Source organism: Leiobunum rupestre, chromosome 6 (assembly GCF_980474605.1).
Source record: "Leiobunum rupestre chromosome 6, qqLeiRupe1.1.hap1, whole genome shotgun sequence".
NCBI lineage: Eukaryota > Metazoa > Arthropoda > Arachnida > Opiliones > Sclerosomatidae > Leiobunum > Leiobunum rupestre.
Genome location: NC_143389.1, coordinates 58,948,022 through 58,970,074, shown reverse-complemented (window position 1 = coordinate 58,970,074; position 22,053 = coordinate 58,948,022). Strand labels below are relative to the sequence as shown.

General features: G+C 37.2%; 2 protein-coding genes across 4 annotated transcripts in view; both read right to left on the bottom strand.

The window, feature by feature from the left end:
• Su(H) (recombining binding protein suppressor of hairless) overlaps nt 1–15,053 on the bottom strand; it is a 54,368-nt gene extending 39,315 nt beyond the window's left edge. Inside the window, exon 1 of the mRNA XM_090177072.1 lies at nt 14,921–15,053. The gene's annotated coding sequence lies outside the window, so the exon portion shown is untranslated. The remainder of the gene's footprint in view (nt 1–14,920) is intronic.
• Nucleotides 13,161–15,037, bottom strand: Coa7 (Cytochrome c oxidase assembly factor 7). Of its 3 annotated transcripts, none has more exons than XM_090177074.1 (2): nt 14,921–15,037; nt 13,161–14,038 (listed from the first exon to the last, which is right to left on the bottom strand). In XM_090177074.1, exon 2 carries the CDS (start codon nt 14,016–14,018, stop codon nt 13,338–13,340), a length of 681 nt encoding a protein of 226 aa, XP_090033200.1. In that variant the 5' UTR covers nt 14,019–14,038; nt 14,921–15,037; the 3' UTR covers nt 13,161–13,337. The 3 variants fall into 3 exon arrangements, with proteins under 3 accessions (XP_090033200.1, XP_090033202.1, XP_090033201.1); XM_090177076.1 differs by lacking the exon at nt 14,921–15,037 and adding an exon at nt 14,659–14,677; XM_090177075.1 differs by lacking the exon at nt 14,921–15,037 and adding an exon at nt 14,252–14,397.
• Nucleotides 15,054–22,053: the final 7,000 nt, after the last annotated feature.

Genomic DNA, 22,053 nt, shown 5'->3' with positions numbered 1-22,053 from the left:
CCAATTCATTTTTTTCCCGCAAACACATAAAAAGAAGCCCAATTGGGCTGTAAAAGAGCACAACTGGCAGCTCTGGATTTTAGGTCCCGCATCCTACTGTAGCGCCATATATATATATATATATATATATATATATATATATATATATATACATAAATATATTAATGCACTAATAACGGTATGAAGTTCCCCCTCCTTAGACTAGTGGTTCCCAATTTTTTTTACTATGGAACCCTAAATTATCCACCTAATTCTGGCGGAACCCCAAGCTAATTCTCGGAACCCCTGTGACCCTTCCACGGATCCTTTTGGGAACCGCTGCCTTAAACCTAGCAGCAACAAACATAGCACCACACACAAGGAGAACGCAACCCGTCAAAAGTCGTGCATTTTCTTGCGTACAGTTTTCATTGGTTAGACACTTTAGCGCCTGCTGCCGTCGGAAGGGGAAAATTCAAAAATTGTCTTCCCCCTTTCTGTAAAACGATCAGCGTAAAGGTTCGTCCAATGAAATTTGTACACAACACTGCGTTAGCCAGGGTTCGTCGAAAATTTCTGGTCTAAAATCCCTGACTTTTTCAGGTTATCCCTGACCACTTTTTGCCAATATTCCTGAGCCTTTTTGGTTATATTTTTGCTTTTTTGGACATTTTTTTAATTATTTTAGGTCAAAAATTCTTTGTTAATGTGTGGTTTGGTTGACTAACTAAAATCCCTGACTTTCTACGAAATTATTTAAATCCCGGACTTAACCCTGACATTTTCCTCCGTTTTACAGATCCCTGACTTATCCAGGTTCTGTACGAACCCTGGTTAGCGTGTTTAAACGCTAGCTGCATTTTCTTTGTGTTTGTTGCTCCTAGCTCAAACTATATAGAGCAAGTTGGCAAGCCAAAATATACCTGTATCCGTGGTTCTGCGGTAGAACGCTCACCTGTCGTGCAAGAGGGCTCGGGTTCGAATCCCGGCTGATTAAAATATTATACTACACCCAATGACAAAAAGGGGGCGCTTTTGGAAAAACCTTTTCCCTGATTCTAAGAAACTGGGTACCCACCCACAGACAGACAGACACGGTGGTTGTATATTGCCTACGGGCGCACATGCCTTCATATAAGCTTCGTGCGTAGTGCAAACCTTGGTCAGAAATATTGCCGCCTACCGACTGAGTTTTAAATCGAATGTGGGAAAGCTGAAAGTTTCAGTTAAAGAATATTCATGTTCAAAAGTCGTCTGCTATTTCTTTACGCATTAAGTTGACAGGTATTAAAGTAGATGGCGCCATCTTTTCTAAGCTCGAAGGCATTAAAAGTCGCTAGATGACTTGGGCCTAAGGTGGTGCCTTGAGTATTAGCCTAGTTGATTAATTGATTATGTACCTTCGACGGCTACAACTCATTTCTCAAGAAAGAAAAATATTCAATATTGCGACTTTCTAAAAATATATTACCTTTATAAAAAATAAAAGTAAAATCTAATTGATTAAAATTCACGACACTTGTACATGTGAATACGGAAGGATAAATAAACCTATACCACTTTGTGTACAATAAAAAGTTTTATTAAAAACTAGACTACTTTCGCGTCCCATTTGGATACTTCCTCAGGTCTGCCAATTTTTGTTTCTACATTGTCCCAAAAAATAAATTGTCGGTTTTTACCATGGTTTTTAATTTAACCTTATTTCCAAAAACAGGTAACTTGAAAAATTCGGTTTGTCTAAAAATTAATTGAAATGAACGTTTTCGTGTTTCGCTACCTTATTTTTAAAATCCGGTAACTCGAAAAATTTATTTTCGATAAAATTCCTCTGGGTTTGTCTAAAAATTAATTGAAATGAACGTTTTTGTGTTTCGCTACTTTATTTCCAAAACCAGGTAACTCGAAAAATTCATTTTCCATAAAATTCCTCTGGGTTTGTCTAAATATTAATTGAAATGAACGTTTTCGTGTTTCACTACCTTATTTCCAAAAACAAGGTAACTCGAAAAATTCATTTTCGATCAAATTCCTCTGGGTTTGTCTAAAAATTAATTGAAATGAACGTTTTCGTGTTTCGCTACTTTATTAACAAAACCAGGTAACTCGAAAAATTCATTTTCCATAAAATTCCTCTGGGTTTGTCTAAATATTAATTGAAATGAACGTTTTCGTGTTTCACTACCTTATTTCCAAAAACAAGGTAACTCGAAAAATTCATTTTCGATCAAATTCCTCTGGGTTTGTCTAAAAATTAATTGAAATGAACGTTTTCGTGTTTCGCTACTTTATTAACAAAACCAGGTAACTCGAAAAATTAATTTTCGATAAATCTCTTGTGTTTATTAAGTTAATGTACAACATGATTGAAAATTTGTTTAAATTTCATATTTAAAATGTAGTTATAACATCGGGGCGGATTTTGTGTATTTAAATGTCCGTGACATCTTGTTAATTATGTACATAGCGCATAACGACTTTTTGATTGTACACAAAGTGGTTTTTAGTTTATTTATCCTTCCGTATATATTACCTGAAAAAAACGTCGTTTATAATTATAAATAATTGAATATCCCTACGCCGCGGCGTAGGGATATTCAATTATTTATAATTTCTACGTTTTGAGTCGTAATGCGGGGTACAATTATTAGGCGAAACTATAAAGTAAATTTGGCCTTAACCAACTTGTTCAAATGGGAAAACTAAATCACATGACTACCATTTCACAGCCAACTTCGATTCGGTAACTCGTGTTCAAATTTGGCCGTGCGACGTTAAAGAAAAAAAAATTCCTTCCAGATACTACAGACTTACACCTTTCTATACAAAATGTTTTGAATAATAATTATTATCGATCAAAATTTAAACCGCAAAATAAAATGAATAATAGTTCGTATTTCTTAGGATAGATGGCCCTGCAGCTCTCCACAAAGTCACGTGACTACCATATTTTCCGCCCCCCTGGACTTTATAGTTTCGCCTAGTAGTGCCTGCGAAGGTACATGTTCCGTTTTCATTACACGTGCTGCCACTTGTTTTTAACGTAACTAGCGGCAATCATCCCTAATTTACGTTAAACCTGGTGGCAGGAATGAGACCAGAAACATGGTCAAGAACTAATTTACGCGAGGAAGAACTTGGAACTGCAGCTTATAGCAGGGTTGCCAGATGCCAAGCTCTGGATAAACATAATAACAATGAGTATGACAATTAACGAGATTTACAACCAAACTGATTTTCATAGTTATTGCGTAATCAAGATGTTTTCTCGGCGCAGAGCCCTCTAGTGTCTAAAATATGCGAGACTTCCGCTAAGCCGAAATATCTGGTTTCCGATAGATAGGCGGAATATTATGATAAAATTATAAAAATTAAAAAAGTTTTTCTCGGCGCCACGAGCTCATGTTTTTTATCACGCGTGATTCGCGCGCGGGCTTCGAAACAAAGCCAAAGCCCCTCGCGACTCCAGAACGTGCTCTCCGATATTAGGCTTACATTTTTATCAAAAAGTAGTCATCCAAAACGGTAAGTCGCGAGGCCAAGTCATAGCTTGAAGAGAGTATCAGTGCCGAAAAAAGGTTCGGTTAGAAAATTAGCATTAAAGCAATAGGAAGTGTCATACTTATTGTTCTTATGATACTTATGATCGTACTAGATTAAGAAGAGAACAAGTCATTTAAGCCCAAAAGATATTTAAAGATAAAAAAAAACAGTTTGTTTAACCTATTATGTCGTATAATTTAGCTCACTTTTATGAGAAAATATTTTGGAAATATTTCCGATTCGTGGCGACAATTACCACCCCCCCCCCCCCCCAAACCGCAAGAGCGTGTTTGGAAGTGGGAGCGAGAGGTGGGACACTTGCCATTATTTTGTACGGGATTTCGGGATTTCGTAGAGATTTTGGTGATTTTATCAGTACTTTTTGAAGTGATTTTGGGATTTCAATATTAATTTACCATAGAGAGAATTAAAAGATTTTGCGATTTTAGACAAAGTGTACGGGATTCTGGTAAATGTCCGACCCCTCGAGTGGGAGTCTGGAATCTGAGAGATAACCTTTGAATTGCTAAAGATGCAATATTTAGAGATATATAAAAGTTTCCGCTCCAAAGAAAACAGTTTTTTACACGGATCGTACTTTGGATCGTATTTTTGCCGTACGATACAGCCTTCGGATCGTATATCGTACCGCGGGTTCAATTATCGTACAAATACGATCCGCATCGTACACCTGGCAACGCTGGCTTATAGCTCCGGTGCAGGGCTTCCACATTTAATATTTAAAAATTTTCTCTTGTGATAATTTCATTAAAGGCCCAGTTTTTCTTATGCCTGTCCGCCTTGAATTTTCTTACCTGCAACACTCCCCTTGCATTTATACTTCCCGCAAAACATGATTTTGGCGAAGATTGAGCGTCGTGCCTGCTTCTGCGACCGGGACATTTTCTGCCTGCCCTTTGGCACCCCGCTGAGTTTGAGACGGGGTTGTTCGGGGATGCTCATTTCTCCCCCTTTTTTTTATTGAAAATTCCCATTTTTTTATCCCTCGCTATATTTTAAAGCTTATAATACTAATTTATATAAATATTCAGTTTAATTGCTTTGTGAGATAATGTTTTTTTTGCTTTTTAGCAAATTAATTAAGCCTAAACTGATTTTTCTACATGCCACGGATAAACGACGGTTTTAAGCGCGGTTGCACTAGCAGACGACTGGAAATTAGGGGCAGTCCGGGCAGTGGCGTAACGGCAACGTTTGGGCCCCCCGTGGGATATCAAAAGGGCCTTTTATAAAAAAAAAACTTTTTATTGGTTATCAAGCATTAGTACAATTTTCGTAGCAAAAAATTAATTCTTAAGACGAAAGGGCCCCCTATTTTGCGAAAATGTCATGGCGACCCCGCGGTCGCGGGCTCTGCGGGTCAATAGTTAAGCCACTGAGTCCGGGGGCCATTGGCTCTCAAAATAAATGCTGGAACCCTCGAAATAAATCATTCAAAGATGGGTCAAGGGTCACGACTCACCAGGACCCAAATTTAAATGAAAAACGTTTTAGAAAATTTACCGATACATCATAAACTATATGCTTTTCCTGCCGTTTCTGCATATATTTATCTCATTTTACCCTGACTGTGGTTTTCGACGGTTACGGTCGGCAAAACAACTTTAATTAATTGAATTAATTTAATAATTAGGTATATCCGCTATATACAAGTTACTACACTTTGATCTTAGCCAAAAGATCGAGTTTCTTAGTTCTTTAGACTTTAGGCATACATACGAAAAAAGGTTAAATTATTGCAATTTCTTTTTAAAACCTTCTTCTATAGACACTAGGCCGTATAATAAAAGCAAATTATTATGTAATAATAATAATTGGTTAATATTGTCATTAACCAGTTGGTTATATTGGATACGGTGCTATGCGTGGAGAGTTATTGCAGAATTCTATTTTCGTATTGAATGTATCGGAGTGTCGTCATTGGCGCTTTTTCCTTGGTTAAACAAATAGCCATATTTCCCCGGGAAATACCGGGTACCCCAGCTAGTATTATTACATAGCATGTTAATAATTAAAAATAACGGTAAAAAACGCCGCCGATCAGTTTATTAAAATATTTTCGGCGGCGTAATCGTCGGCCATTTTCGGTATGCAGATACAGGCCGGAAGGTAGGCAAGGCTTCCAGATTTCGATAGACCGAAAACGGCCAACTCTCTCAAATGTTTTCGTTTTCAAAACGAAAATTTTGCGGCGTAGCTATTGACTAAGACTATTTATTATATTTCATATCTATTATTTTGTTGATTAGCATAAAAAAGGTATTTATTTTAAATTACACATTCATACAGTATTTTACCAAATTTGGTATTTGTTAATATTGCCATGCCATTATAAATACTTTCAATTTCGGTCAATACATGGCGGAATCGGTCTCTTACAAAAACAATTCGTCACCTGAGAGCAAAATCCACGTAACATGAATTACGTGGTTTTTGCTTTTTAGTGTTATATAAGTAATTTAATTAAAAACAATGTTATTGCGTAAACCTCACTTTTTTAACTTAATTATTTACGAAGATATTAATGTTTCAATAATCACGTAACTAGAATATCTTCAACCCTTTCAAAGCAAAACCAAGTAACTAACGCGTCGCCTGCTACTGCTTCCTTTATCGTGTAGGCATTTGACAAAGGATTTGTCGAATTGGTCCAAGGTTGGTAAAATCATTTATTTAACTGTAAAAGTGTTGATCTTCAAATAGATAATTTTTTCTACAACGAACTAGGTAATAATTAAAAATATATATTTTTATTGTTTTCTTTAGTCTTCAATTTATTGTACTGTATTCTAGTCTACGCCCTACGGGTCTGAAGATGAATACACAATCTGAAGAAAGGATATTTAATGGAGACTTACAAAGTTAATAATATAGTAACTTTTTACCTTATATTTCTAACAAATTTACTAAAATTTAAACTCATGTTTTTAGCTACTGTTATTGTTGATACCAATCTTCCTGACTCTGAAAATGTTGATGCTGGTTTAACTGACGGCCGGGCCGGCTCAAGAATTTTTTTTCACCCGGGCAATGGGGATTTTTGGCGCCCCTCTCATTTTGAGGCTAAATTAAACTACCCCCCCCCCCGTAAAAACATTACCGTGTCCATGTTATAAATTTACCGTTTTCATAACAATAAATAATCTCTTTCTAAATACTTTGTGTAAACATATTTAATACCTTCTTTATGGTACATGGTCATTTTACATGGAGTTTGAAACACTAGGTAAGGTGGCAAGACTAGTATACCTTAAGTATAGTATTATCGTTAATATATAGGTTGTCCTAATTTGATCGGCTCAGGCGTTTATAAGAAAGGACCCTTTTCTTTTGGAATTTTCAGAAAAATCGTAAAATTTTTCACCGTTTTGAAATTTTTATTTTTTGAACGATAATTATAATTATTATTGAGAGGGGGCGGGGAGGCATGAATGCCCAACCTTGCACTTCGACCCTAGGTCCATTGTTCTCCCCTGACCTATGACTTAGAAAAGTCCTATCTCCGACACAAACCTTAAGATACTTTTGGCTGGCATATTAAAGAAGTCGTTAGTTTCCAATTGATGCATCCCAAGATGCTCTAGCCTTTGAGCCGCATAAAAATCGCAGCTACAGAGAACGTGAGAGGCAGTTTCCTCCTCGGCCATACAGGCCCTACATAGTGGGTCATCGCTGATACCAATAAGATTTAAATGTCTGTTGAGCTGGCAGTGACCTGTAAGCAGGCCAGTAACCCACCTTATACTAGATTTTGAGAGCGAAAGCAGTTCTTTCGCCCTTTACCTAGAGGGGCCAGGAATAAACGCCTTAGCCTGTCTTTGGCCATCCATCTCGAGCCAGAGCTCAAGTTGATGGTTAGTCATGTACTTGGAGACCAGGCTGCGTATCAAGCCACGGGGGATAGGGACAGCAGGTTCTGGCCCACATAACCCAGCCGTCGCACCCTCCCTGGCCAAGATGTCAGCCTTTTCATTCCCATGATACCCCTTATATCCTGGGACCCAATAAAGTTGAACCTTATTAAGCATACCGATATTGGAAAGGAGATCCAAGCAGCTAAGAACCAGTCTGGAAGAAACACTAGACTGGTTTAGAGCTTTTAAAGCAGCCTGGCTATCCGAACAAATTTGGATAACTTTCCCGCGATAGTTCTTCTTAAGACAGAAGTCAACACAGAAGCAGATAGCAGAAATCTCTGCCTGAAAGACACTTGCATAAATCCCAAGGCTCTCGTAGAAGCCGTATTTGGTCGTTAGGCAGTTCATCCCTGCGCCCGCACCTAAATGGGTTTTAGACCCATCGGTGAAATAGACAACTTCCCCTCTGGTACCGAGGGTAACATTTGACCATTCTGTGCGGCTAGGGAAGTTCACGCCGAAAGGCTTACTAAAACGAAGTTTAGCAGCCATGTTGTCAGAACCCATTGGAAGAACAGGTAACCGACTGGAAATATCCCTAAAAAGCGTAGTGTGGCTCTTTTCCCAACTATTGGCCATCCACCACCCGTTTTGGTTTAGCCTATAGGCACCAAAAGTAGCAGCTTCCTCTATAAACAAATGTAGAGGAAGAATATTGAGTAGAATTTCTAGAGAAGCAGTTGAGGCTGTTCTCATAGCTCTTGTTTTGCCAACGCAAGCTAGCTTTTGAAGAGTACGCAGTTCTGACTGCACCGTTTTAAGAGTAACCCTTGGCCACCAGACTACAGCTGCATAGGACAGTATAGTATTGAACGATAGGTGGTAGACGAAAATTTTCAATCAACAAGTTGTAGAGCGTACTCGAACACCATTAACGAAATTGGTTTGGTCAAAAACGGACAATTTTTCATTGAAATAATACGTCATGAAAAAAACCAAGTTGGTACTACCCAAAAAGGTTTACGACTCATGAAAAAGAAAGAGAAACCTATCTAATTTGAAATGATCGTATGTTGGTAAAGATAAAAATAGGGACTGCTTTTTAAGCCAAATCATTTTAAATCTTTTTTTAGAGAAAATACAATTTACATAGTAGATCAATTCCAGAATTCACGCGTCTTATTTGGGGCAAGAATGTTGCAAGAAGTCCACGAAACCGTCTAATTTATGCCAACTGAATTTCCCACGTGTTTTTTTATTTTGCACTACTCTGTCGCTTAAAGTGTGGTTCCATTTTATTATTTAAAGAGACAGCTTGGTTTTAAAATCTTTCTCTGAACGTACTCCAGTAGTATAATTCGACCATCCTGAACAGCGGTCCAGGATGGTCGAATTATACTACGGAGATGGTCAACGAAATGTACTTGAATTGAGTCGATTATTTCAAATGTTGTATCCTGACAGTGTGTCAGAATTTATAGCCCGGTGTACCTACACCTCCGACTTCGGTCAGGTTTGGGCTGGAAACTGAGCTTCGGGTCACCCTAACGGAGATGGTCGGTGCAAACTGGCCACCTCGGCGGATTGGGTAGCCTGCTGTGGGGTGGCGGGCCTCCATATGAGGGCACGGTGGTCCTGTTTCCTGGCCTTTTGGAGCACACCGGGATCTACGGTGCCAGCTGTGCCGGGTTATGTGGACTGCTGTGTTCCCGTCGTTCCCCTTTAGGAGCTCTCTCCAAAGGGTATGACCTACGTAGGTAGGTTGTCAGCTGGAGTTGTTGCTATAGCATCCACTCTTAATCCCACCACTGTGTGCGAAGTGAGAATTGGTCAACCCATTGCCGCACCTTTAGCTGGGTTGAGTGGTTTGCATCAAAGGTGCGACCATCATTAGTAGGTTACTACTACCCATGCTGGATTTGTCATCTGTCCGGGCTTTGGGACGCTGGCGTAGGGCACTATGATGATAGTACACCGGGCTAAAAATTCTGGCACACTTCTATTCTTGTAGTATCGCCCAACCACTTTTTCTTCTTATTATTATATACCCTGGTTTATAATGTTAATACCAGAAAAATGCTTCATCCGTCAGAATTGCAAAATAAATTAGTAGCAAAAAAAGTTCATCGACGATGTTGGACATTTTGGTTGGGAAAACGATTTGTATTTCTAATTAGCTAAATATTTTTCAAATTATTGTTACGCTTTCATTAAAAAAATTATAAACAAATCCAATTCTTGGTAAACCAAAAAGGCGCACAACTCAATTTCGGCGCCCCTCTCGAACCGGCGCCCCGGGCAATTGCCCGGCCCTTGAGCCGCCCCTGACGGAATTAGTAGAAACATTTCCAACTCCTATTGACTACAATACGTTGGAATTGAAATTGAGCCTGAAGTTCCAGGCAAAAGTCGGTCACGTAAAAGAAAAAGAAACCCGGAAAACCATGTAAGATATCAAAAGTGATATGAGTACAACATGGGTAAAAGAAAAATATAAAATATCAAAGACCACGAACTGTAACTGGAGTGTGTGATCAGCCTGACGAATGTCACCTTCAATGCACGGGGAAAATTAATTCTGCTCAGCAACACTACTTAACAAAGAATTTTGGAATATGGGTAGCGTTCAGAGAATTCTTAAAGGAATTCCTTTAAGAATATTCAGTCTTTCAACCTTCAATCTCCATACAAGGAGCCTATCAAAGTTGATAGAGCCAAGAGAAATGATCTCGTTACACTTTGTCGTTATATGCCAAATGATGTTGCCCCATTTTATTTGAATTTAAATTCAAATATCTCTTTTGAAGAGTAAATACGCCCAAAGATACGTTAGAAATAACTTTACTTTAATTTTGAAAAGCATATTTCTTTTAATGTATTATGCTTTATAATATTTAAAACGATATTGTTAAGCTATGACATAACATATTTTATTCAACGGTATATTTAACTATGTTATTTCTCATGTAAAATGATATGTTCCTTTGTTTTTGAATAAAATTAAAATGTTCAGTATTATCCAGTTTGAACTTACTCCCACGAAAACCAAACGATTTTTAAATTTGCCGCCGTGTTTATAATCAAACATTCTACGAGTTAGCCTTCTTGATATAACCGGAATGTACTAATGTCCCTAGAAATTCCTGCTCTGAGGTCTCAGATAACAATTCAGAGTATAACAAAACCAATGTCGATAGTACTTATATTTCTTAGGAAGAGAAACAAGTAACTTGACCTACGTGGATATTGCTTTAAAAAACTTGGAAAAAGAAACACGTAAATCGTGTAGAAAATAAACTATAGCTCCTTATGTTTTTAAAAATAAAAGAAATCATTTTTTGATGTTTATTTACCTTTAAAAGCCAATAAAAAAGCTCGGAGTATTTTTACGCGATTTGATATAAACATTAAAATGTTTAGTGCTTAATTTCTCAAATTGACCTTTGAAAAGTTACGTGGATTTTGCTCTCAGGTGACGAATTGGCCTTTCTATAAAGTCACATTGGCCTTCTTGTTTAGATGTATCGGGCGCGTCACTCGTGACGTAGAAGTGACGTTTCGCTATGCCAGTCAATAGACGCTAGCATAAACTCTATTCATGTCTTATTCAACTTATTTAAAGTTCCACGCGCATCTTGATATTTTAGCGCAAATGGGCTCGAGCGATTTCGCGCGTGCTCCCTGAAATAAAAATGCGCGAGCCTTTTACGCTAAAATATTAAAGAGCGCGAGGAACATTTTAGCAAGTTGAACAAGACACGAATTAAATATCGACGAGTCGCCCTTTTTATAAAGATCTAAACTTCGAAACTGAACTGAACTCCTACGTATCTCGTGACGAAAGCGATACATTAAAACAAGTTCGACAAGCGTAATGACTTTATAGAAAGGCTTATTGGTAGAACCATGCTACCAAGGTTTTTAAAAGCCTTTCTACCATCTGGGGCTAAAATGGGCGGTGCTTTTCTGCGTTTTACGTATTCACTTGAGTCAATCAGAAGACAGACTGGCGTTTGTCGTTAACTGGATTCACAAAACGTTTCCGGGATTGCGCGATTTAACCGGCGAAGAAAATGACTAATGATTCTTAGAAAAATACCTCTACCTTGGATTAATAATAGTGTTACCTATTATTAATCTAAGCCTCTACTACTACAAAATCAATTCGCGACCGAAAACTAAGGCTACGTTACTATATAAAAAGAACTACTGACAATAATAAATAAAGGAATTTATCATTAATATTCTTATCTATTTTCATTCAATCAAAAAGATGAGTATTGAAATTTTAGAAAGTATATTTCGCGCTAAGACTTGGCACTGAAAGTTAGTCAAGTTTCAATTTCAAAACATTTCCCTTCGATACCATTTTTGAGCGGCGGCGCGTGACCAACGTCATAACGATTAAGCCCCTCCCACCCCAGCGACTGAGACTAGACTGCCTAATGCTGTTCGATATTCACCGTTGAAATTAATAAAATTCATGGTGAAAACCAACTACAGATTCCTTGTGAAAAGAAAACTAAACTGGTTCCAAGTTCTACCTTACGTAAATCGGTTCTTGACATGGTAGTTCATACTCCTTTTAAGATAAATATTATATACTTCTAATATAACTATGGGTGTATCATACGACTAATTCGGAAACATATTTTTATTAGCTAAGTACAGAATTACCAATGACCCAACCCGCCCGTCTATCAAGAACTTTTAAAAACAATCGGGTTTTTATGGCAAAAGTTTGCTTTTATTTTATTCTATCGAAAGGTTGGGAGGTCAGTTGAATGAGGAAAATAATGCGTGACTTATCTCAAAGAACTGTTACAATTAAATCGATTATGAAAATTAGCATACGCTTACTATTACCAGGTAGCACTAATTGTTTCATGGAGGTAAAATAGAAAAAAATGACTACCTATATGAAATTTCTACTCCGTTAAAGTAAATTATCATTCCCCAGTCAAATACAAAACGATAAAATACGAATTTATATTTCGATACAACAATTCATTTATATCAATTATAGAAAATGTTTTTTACCAGGTGCCCCCTTCAACATAACTATCAATACTGACATAATGTAATAATCAATTAAAAGAATAGATATTGCGATTAAAAAAGGGGGGGGGGGCTTTTGATGACTTTCTTCTTCAAATTCTAGTCCTAGTGGCGTACTCCTGTAATCCCAAGCGTCTGGGAGGCAGAGTTTGTGGATGGCCGTGTGAGGACGACCACCAATCCCCCAACGGGTGGTCGGAATACTTCCGCCACGGGTGTCCCCACCCCTGTCCATATGTATCCCCCCGTTGACGTGGCCGTTTCACTTATCTCACTCTGATTAATCAGTTATTGTGTGTTGGTGTCTAAGGCCTTGGGTCGACACCGATGTGTGTATAAAAAAAAACACACAAAAGTTCTAGTCGGATTAGTCCTAGGCTTTAGACTTTCTAGGCAAGGGCGCTCGTGTCAATGCAAACTAGGACCAAAAGTAACTCGCAAAATATTAAAAAAACTTTGAGATCAACCCAAAAATGTAATATTTTTGAGTTATTAAAAAATACATTCATAAATTTATCCCAATCTGAATCTTTTTAGTGAGGGATCAGTTGGTTGCTAAAAACAGGTACGTAATTTGGGTAAAAACAAAAAATCCAAAAGGCGTTTATAATAATTTTTCATTTGTATTTAATATTTACATAACAAACTTGTAAAAACTAACGACTCTTTGTTTTAAGTTTTGATTATTTTGATGAGAAAACATTGTTCAAAACAAAAACTTTATTAAGTAATAAACAATACACCAGTAACATCAAAAACAACTTTACTGGTAATTTTCAATTTCTACACACATAATAATTACACTAGGCGTGACTAAAGAAAATTAATTTATAGTAACCCTAACTTAGCCTATTGTACATGAATTTTTTTAAATATAGTTCATGCACCTTGTTCAAAATCTATTTGCCTAGATTGTTTACTCATTTGGTCTCTCATATCAATGGCTATCGCTTTGTATTTTTCCGATAATTCTTCATTTTTGGGGGTGCCATGTCCATTCTTGTACATTTGGCTTAAGTTAGCACATGAATAAATATTTGATAGTTCGCAACCTTTTTTCGCATACTCAAATGCCTTCTCCATATCTTTTGAAAGCCCGGTAGCTCCTCCGAGATAAAAACTGCTAGCAAAGTGACAACTCGAGGAGTTTTGCAGGTTGCAACCTTTTTCAAAATACACTATTCCTTCTTTAGACTTTTCCCAAGTGGCATCTTTAGTATTGTTCATCATTAAGCCAGCGTGTAGACAACATTCCGGACTGTCAAGATTGCAGCCAATATCATAGTATTTGAATGCTTGATTCTTATCTTGCTTGCAGCCTTTACCCAAAAACGAATAATTCCCAGATTTCAAACAGCTTAGGGCATGTTTATTCTCGTCACAGTTTGATTGGTAAATTTTGGCTGCTTTCTTAAAATCTTTCTTCACTGCTTCCAAAAAGTCAGCTAGTCGATGACAACCATCTGGTTTCTTTTCGTGAAAACATTCAAAACGGTATTCGATGGACAAATTTTCTAGAAAATCTTTAACATCTTCTTCTTTTTTTAAATCATACGCCATTGAACCGGGTTTTTATTGATCTATTAATAACAAACTATTGTTAATGTGTGTAAGCAAATATTATTTGTGGCCTCTGCCCCAGGATCAAATGGCAAAATGCAAATTAAAAAAGGTGATGTAATAAAAATATTTAATGTCATTTCAATGAGATATTTTACTGATAATTGAGTCAATTAAAAGCATTTTAATTTGCACTTCACAGTGTTTTTATTACTAATATAACTAATACTTACATTTTATAAATATATTTTTTGATGATATTCTTTCTTTTGTTGGTTCAATTTATTTTATTGACAGTAACAAAACGTCAGTCCAAATGTTTATAAATTAAAACACGCGTAACGGTTATTTTAAAGTCATATTTTTTAGATAAAAAATAATATTTAAACTGTATTGAAGTACTAGTAGTCAATAATGAAGCAATTATGTATATTACTCAAATTATTGGATACCATATTGCAGCATTCGTGTACGCATGGTAGATTTAGTTAATATTTGTGAAAATTTTGGAAGAGCCTTAAAGATATAAGTAACTACAGAAGCCAATGACCTAGGGCAGAGTTTGAAAATTAAATGGCACACGTGAATAGTATGAAAAATTAAAGCAGAGCAATCAAATCCACATCCAAATAAAACCCACCACTTTATGGATTAAGCATTTATTATGACTTGTTCATGTATGAGGTAGGCAGATGTGGAAATGGATGAGGATTATGATAGTAAAAATATGGACGTGACAAAAGCTTAGCAAGGTTAGAATTTGGTTTCGCATAAGATATTAAAAGTCTATATGCATTTGGTAAGAATCTGCAGTAGGTAAAAAATAAGCCTTAGTATTAGAGGTATTAGAAACAAAATGTTTCAAATTTAATTTGGACGAATTAAAGAAGTATTCAACTTACATCCAACGGTTTATGTGCCAATTTTCTGTGAATTCACTGTACTTTTTATATTAAACACAAAAATTATAACCTTAAAGGTAAAATAAGAAAATACATTTATAAAAATTAACTTATACAACTGAAAACCAAAACATGGTATTCGCAAAAATCAACATGGCGTCGAAATTTTACTTTTTATTAAAAAAAGACTGAAAAACGTTTCGTTCACGGACAGCTAGCGACATCTATCAGGGCACTAAAATATTATTTATTATTATGCGTCGAATCCCGGACAATCGAATCGTTTGAACGGATTTCGGCCATGTGTCACTTTTTATCTTAATTCTAGCTTTGCAACTTCTTTTGAATATCGGGATTCAATTGAATCAGAATAACTGAATACGTAGTGGCGGCTCCCAAAAACGAAACACAAAATGTTTTAGTAATTAAAAAGCAGCCGCCAGCTGTTAAACCCGTAATGGGATTGGTCATTTGCGTCATCAACAATCGTAACTCTTGGTAAACTTCCCTTTCTAACGGCTTGACTTTATGGTCACCGTAGTTGCTGCAATTGGCAAGATCTTGAACGTGAACGAAGGCTTCCTCCACTTTATCCGGAATCTTGGACCCCACAATCGTGACAACAAGCAGAATAAAGAAGCATTGAAAATACAAAGGTACGTAATAGACGATGGAAAACAAATTTTCAACGTCGTCCAAAGAAGTCAACAAGTAGGTAATGCCCTGACACGCTATCACAACCGCGAAAATATACCAGATAAGAACCAGAGAGCTGAAAACGCGGTTGACGGACTGGGTTAGCGACGAAACCTTCTTGAATTCCCGTCTGAAGACTTGCACGTCCTGAAGGCTCAACATTTCCACTCGACTTTTTGTGTCTCTCAAAATGAAGGAGTAATTATCCACAAACTTTGACACCATCATGCAAGTTATAGTAAAGAACATGGGGTACACGGTTAAAGAACCTAAGACGCAAAATGCGTACAAGGAGTAATCGACGACAATAATCGCGGACAAAGTGCTGGTAGTGAGGTTGTACTGGCCGCATTTAGGGCATACGACGTCCATTTCCAAGGTCAAGACATGGGGACGAATTTTAATAGCTGTTATGATACTGCAAGCCTCTATTACGCATAGATACATCATAGATCCCAAGACAATGTACTGGAATAGATGACCGTTTTAACATCGCTTACATTAGAAAACAAAGACAAAAAAACAATTAAATGTACCTTGCACTTTCGAGAAAAGACTTCCACTTCTTTGGTAAGTAATAGGTGATCGTACAGGTTCCTCCAAAGTCTCCTGAGAATTTTGGCCCGGAAAATGACGAAGTGAACGGTAATGGCCGATAGCAGGACAATCAAGACGTAGCTGGTTATCCACCATTCAATTTTAGCCGAGGAGCAGATGAAATAAATCTGAAGGACCAAGTAAATGTGCAAAATGAAAGCGGAAAAGAAAAACCACACTTTCAGAACTATCAACGTCGTTTTCCAAAAACCTTTCAAAGACCGAAATTGCTTCGTAGCTTGCAAGAAACGGTTCCTTTTCGTGTACATTTCCCCTTAGGTCCCTGGACGTGTTGATGGTCGACGGCTCGTATGATTTTTTAAGGAACTGCTGAAGTTGCGAAAGTATTTTATACTTAGGATTTCATATAAAAAAGCTAAAGGCAATCGCTCATTTACGTTTGACATCGTCTAGAAAGTATGAAACTTCAGTTGACGGGTGATACTTCTATATGCTGATCTATATTCAAAAGTGAATGGTTTACCTTTGCCATAATTGACTTCATATAAATGTCTAATCAAAACAGGTATAGATGAAATATGAAACGCAAATGTTTCAAAAGCAAGTATAAAATACGCTTTATGAACGAAACAACCCGGAAATAAAGTAACTACAGAAAGTTTGCAACTTTGCACTTGTACAGGAAATTAATATCAATTTGTGTCAAGCAAAACAAACCATTCTGTCTAAAGATTTTGTGTATTCGATCATTGGGTGAAGCCAATATTGTCGAGAATATTGAACTTGGTTTCCTTGATGGGCTCGTCAAAATTCGAAGAATTCGTCTCCTGAAAGTAAGAATCTTTAAGTGAGAATTCTTTCTTCTTAACATTTTAACGATCCTTCTAACAGGATATGATGTAATTTCTTCTCACGAGCTCTCTTCGGAAAATTGAGAATGCCTCAGCGCATTTTCACTTGATCGAAAACAAAAATGAAAATGGCGGTCAGAGTTTGAGTTACATTGGTTGCCGCTTGTAAGAACCGTGGGTTGCTACTAAAAAGTATGAATTTTCAGTCCCACCAAACAAATTTTCTATAAATTTATAACGGAAACGGTTCGTTAATTCTCGTAGATATAATTCAGTTAAAAAATATATTAATTTTCAAATAGTTGTGCCGCCATTACTAAAAATATGAGCAGTAACATAATATAGGTAACTGCAAAAGTGATATAATTACCAAAAGTGTGTCAATGCTACACTCGAAGTAAAAGTTCGGAGGGGAGGAGCGAGGTTATTCATTGGAGGGGGGAGTGAAGTTTAAAAGTAGAAATAATGTCGCCTGGCGGGAGCTGCGAGAACTAAGGAAGCACTGGGGAAAGCTAGCAGGTTTGTTGATTTTGTCCCACTCGAAGGTGAAGTACTTGTAACTACAAGATGGCGCACTAGACTAAAATGTTGGTCATATGGGACCTTATGTTTTTTATGATAAACTGATAACATAATCAGTTTAATCAAGTGTATATATATATATATATATATATATATATATATATATATATATATATATATATATAAAGAGAGAGAGAGCATACATCAGTAGACATCAGATTCGACTAGTATTAAATGTTTTAATCTATAACTACAGTCTCAATCTTTTCAGAAGGAAACGCTACCGCCAGAGATCTACGTTTTAATACAAAACACGAAATAACAAACCAGAAAGGGTACGCATCGTCCATCCTAACCTAGCCTTCTATGTGGTCTATTTCGATAGCATCATTCATTAAATCTTTAACATTAGAATTACCCTTTTGGTAATTATATCACTTTTGGTAACTGTAGTAGCAATTGAAGTTTGTGTTTCAAAATATTATCCCACAATCCTACATAACCTAAGTACACAATCCTACATTACTTTTGTACTTTTCAGTTGTGAGATTAGGTGGATTTCGTGGATTTATAGATTATATAAGGTGATCTATATGACGAGAGTATATTCCAAAATCAATCGATATTTTAAACGGAGTATTTACTTTGTACCTCAGATTTCGATAATTTAATTGTTATACTTTGGCTTATTTAAAAATCAGGAAAGGGCTATCCATACAGGGTGTAGGAATAGCCTCAGCCTATAAATATAATACTTCCTATTAACAAACTACCATGATTAAATGTTGGTCATCGTGTTTTGTTTAAAATGTTGGCACGAAACATGATTAAAGGGAATATAACCTGCAAAGCAATATCTTTATGGTAGACCCCTTCAGTTTTTCAAATTTCCCTGTACAGTTGTGCCAAACATTTTTAAAGCCAAATGCAAGATTGGCCAGAGCTGCAAACGTTGGTGTTCCACACCAAATACCCGAGGTTATATTCCCTTTAAAAACATTCTTGTATCATAAGTAACACTAGGACGTCTCAAAACCCGGAGCCGGCATTCTCGACAAAGACTTGAGCGGAGCGTGGGAGCTACGATAATCGTGAATTACGGAGTTGTCGAATAGTTGTATAACTTTAGTAATGTCGTATTTATGTTAATTGAACATTAATACCAAAAGAAAACTAAATGCATTTTATTAAGGTACAAACAGTTTATTAGCACAAATAGTACAATTACAACATTAGTAATTTAATTCTTTCTAGTTATTTTTTTGGCGGATAAGCCGCTCTTATTGTTTACTTTTAAAATTCCTTATTTCAATTCGCTCATTTTCGAATTGAATACTGCTCAGCTCAAAGAAAATATAATAAATTCCGCTCGTCTCATCAAACAGGTCAAAGAACGTAAAACCATATGGTAAAACTTATAAGTCCACTCTTTATTTTTCGCTTAAATTATATCCTGAACGGCAGTTACTTGTCCACCCCTCTCTTTTCTTGTCCCCCCCCCCTCTCTTCCGGACATTACCGCGAATTTCCCTCTCTCTTCTCCGTCTCGTTCAGAGTCCCTTTCTCTTCTCCCCCAAGTGCGACACACAAACACACACAGCCAACTTTCCCATTGAAGTCACCACAGTGAGAGCTCTACTCACTCGCTTCGCTCGTTCGCTCCGCTCAATAATAAATAAATATAACTCATCGTCCTATGCATTTAAGTAACAATATTTTCCATCAATGTACTTTAAATCATAATGTAGCTAAATACTTCGGACCAGCTTGCAGATAAAGATGCCCGAGAAATCACTGCTGCCCACCAGTGCCTAGGGGCCCATCCTTGGAAGGGGCCCCTCCAGTGACCGTAATTACTGTATTCGAAAGCATAAATCTATAATATCAATCGTAATTTACATTGGAAAATTCCTAGCTAAAAGATTTTGTTTTGAAATTACCAAAATTTCTGCCTGGCAGTTTACGGACGCAGCCTTAAATCGCAATGTTGCATAATTATCGCATATTTAGACGACGATTGTTAAGAGCTTTTATTTAGTTATATAACCGTAGAGCTCAGACTTCTACGCGGAATCATTGAAATTCTGGCACAAAATAGTTCCAGGGATAAGAGTAAATGCAGCGCGTGAAAAGGGTGCCCAGACTCCTTATCTGCCTATGGGCCCAGGATCTCTAAGTCCGGCCCCGCTGCCCGCCTAGCGTAACGTGACTATACGTCCCGTTTTGAACGGGACTGTCCCTTTTTTCGGTACTCCTCCCCGGTGTCCCCGGGGAAAGCTTCGGGACGCAGAATTGTCCCGTTTTCAGTGATGAGTCTCCGATAGTAATCCATGGCGCTTGCTTGAAGGAGCGCGCGGGTGGCGGGGCGGGCAACGAAACCATGAATGAAGAAACATGGCCTGTAATCCATACAGGAATAAGGATTGGCATAGACTGGGTTACACTAGCGCCACCTACCCACCAGGGCACCGTACTACAAAAATAAATACGAATATTATATTTTTTCTTGGTGGATCCGCCGTCCGATGGAGTTTTTAAAACGGAGGGATTTACGAATCGCCCAAAAGAAATAATTACTTCGTTATCGTAATTTGATTACTAATAACAACGAAATTAAAATTATTCTAAGCCTTAGTGTTCCAATTTTGAATTTCCAAACGACCCCAGCTTTAAACAGCCCTGAATCTCGTCCAGATAAGTAGAGCCTAGCGCCGCATACTTTTCAATCCATTTAATACATCTACACATGGGCCAAGAAACGGGAGAGTTTCGTTTGGCCGACCACAAAATACACGTTACGCCGACTGTCCATTTGCCCGACTGAGAAATCGGCCAAATAGACAGTCGGCCAAATGGACTATACTCATTGAATAAATAAATGCGATTCGCGGTTTCGATGTAAAAAAATCGATTCGGCGTTTCGATGTAAAAATAAATGCGATTCGCGGTTTCGATGTAAAAAAATCGATTCGGCGTTTCGATGTAAAAATAAATGCGATTCGGCGTTTCGATGTAAAAATATATGCGATTCGCGGTTTCGATGTAAAAATAAATGCGATTCAGCGTTTCACAAATAAATTTGTTAATTTGAGAATTTTGTCCTGGATGGCATGCCATAAGATGTAATAACAAAATGTTTACATTTTATCATGGCCCAACAAAATTTATTGGTTGATGATTATTGAATTTTTTGTACCTGATAAAACAAGATGAGGTGGGGATGCAATTCCCAAATTTCAAAAGTGTAGCGGAGTGGAGGACAACCAGCCGTTCGCGTTGGAATTTAAAAACCTTTCCCCTACTAAAACCCTCTCACGTGGTCTCTAAAAGTACGCAGAACCGTCCCTTGAGTAGGGCGAGCGGGGCAGTGGCCCAGGGCGCCAAAGTTTAAGGGTAGAGGTAGGCGGAACAAATAAATTAACCGCAAAAATTTCAATTAATCATTAAAATTAGTATTATTTGTTTTATACGAATAAATTATACGATTAAACAACGATTTAACATGCAAAATTAATAAAAAAAATTCTAATATTTCTGAATAATTCTCGGTTATGGATAAATATAAACAATCGTATAATTTCTTATTCAAACACCGACCTCTATTTAAGGGGCGCAAAATCAAAGATTTTCATTTAAATTGGATATTGAAAAATTAAAAATTTCTACCTGAGGTTCTGGGGGTGTCATTTTATTTTATTTTTTGCCCAGGGCGCCATTTGGGCTAGGTACGGCTCTGAAAGTACGCTCCTAAAATGACGACGTAGTTCCCTATTTGAACAATTTTCACGATAGGGGGCGATAGAAGTCGCGTGTTACCGTCGTTGTATGGTTTTCGAAAAATTGTCATGTCCTTGATTTATCATTTCTTGGCCCATGGTTGCACCAAGAATGTATTTATTTATACTCAGGGATAAATATGTCGAGATTATTTTAGCGTTTCTCCAATTCCACCCGTTGGGACCACCGGTATGCTCCTCCGTCCTCCGCTTTAATAAAATCAAATAATACTGCAATCTCATTGGTTCTTAAAAATTACGCTGCTGCGAGGACGCAAAAAATAAGACCACCTCCTTTCCCCACCCCCTGCCCTCAGCCTCAACGTGTCCGTCGATAGTCTCGACATATTAATTCTCCCTGAGTATAAATAAATACATTCTTGGTTTTCTCCATGGTTGCACCATAGAATATAATTGTGTTCCTTTTTGTCCGAATTAGCGAAGTGACATTTTGAAAATTTCACCATCTTAGTTAGAAATTTATAGAAAGGACTATTGTTATTAAAGGGAAACAAGAATGTATTTATTTCTACGTACGGAGAATGACTATGTTGAGAAGATTTTTAAAGTTGCTCCCAATCCCCCTCACCCTCTAACAGTAAACCAGAAATACATGTACTTCTGAGTAAACTCATTCCCTAAAAGCATATGCCGGTGACGTTTTTGCTCCCGTCTCTCGTACCGAGGGTATAAAGATTTTGTCAGATATTTATATACCGGTGCTCCAAGC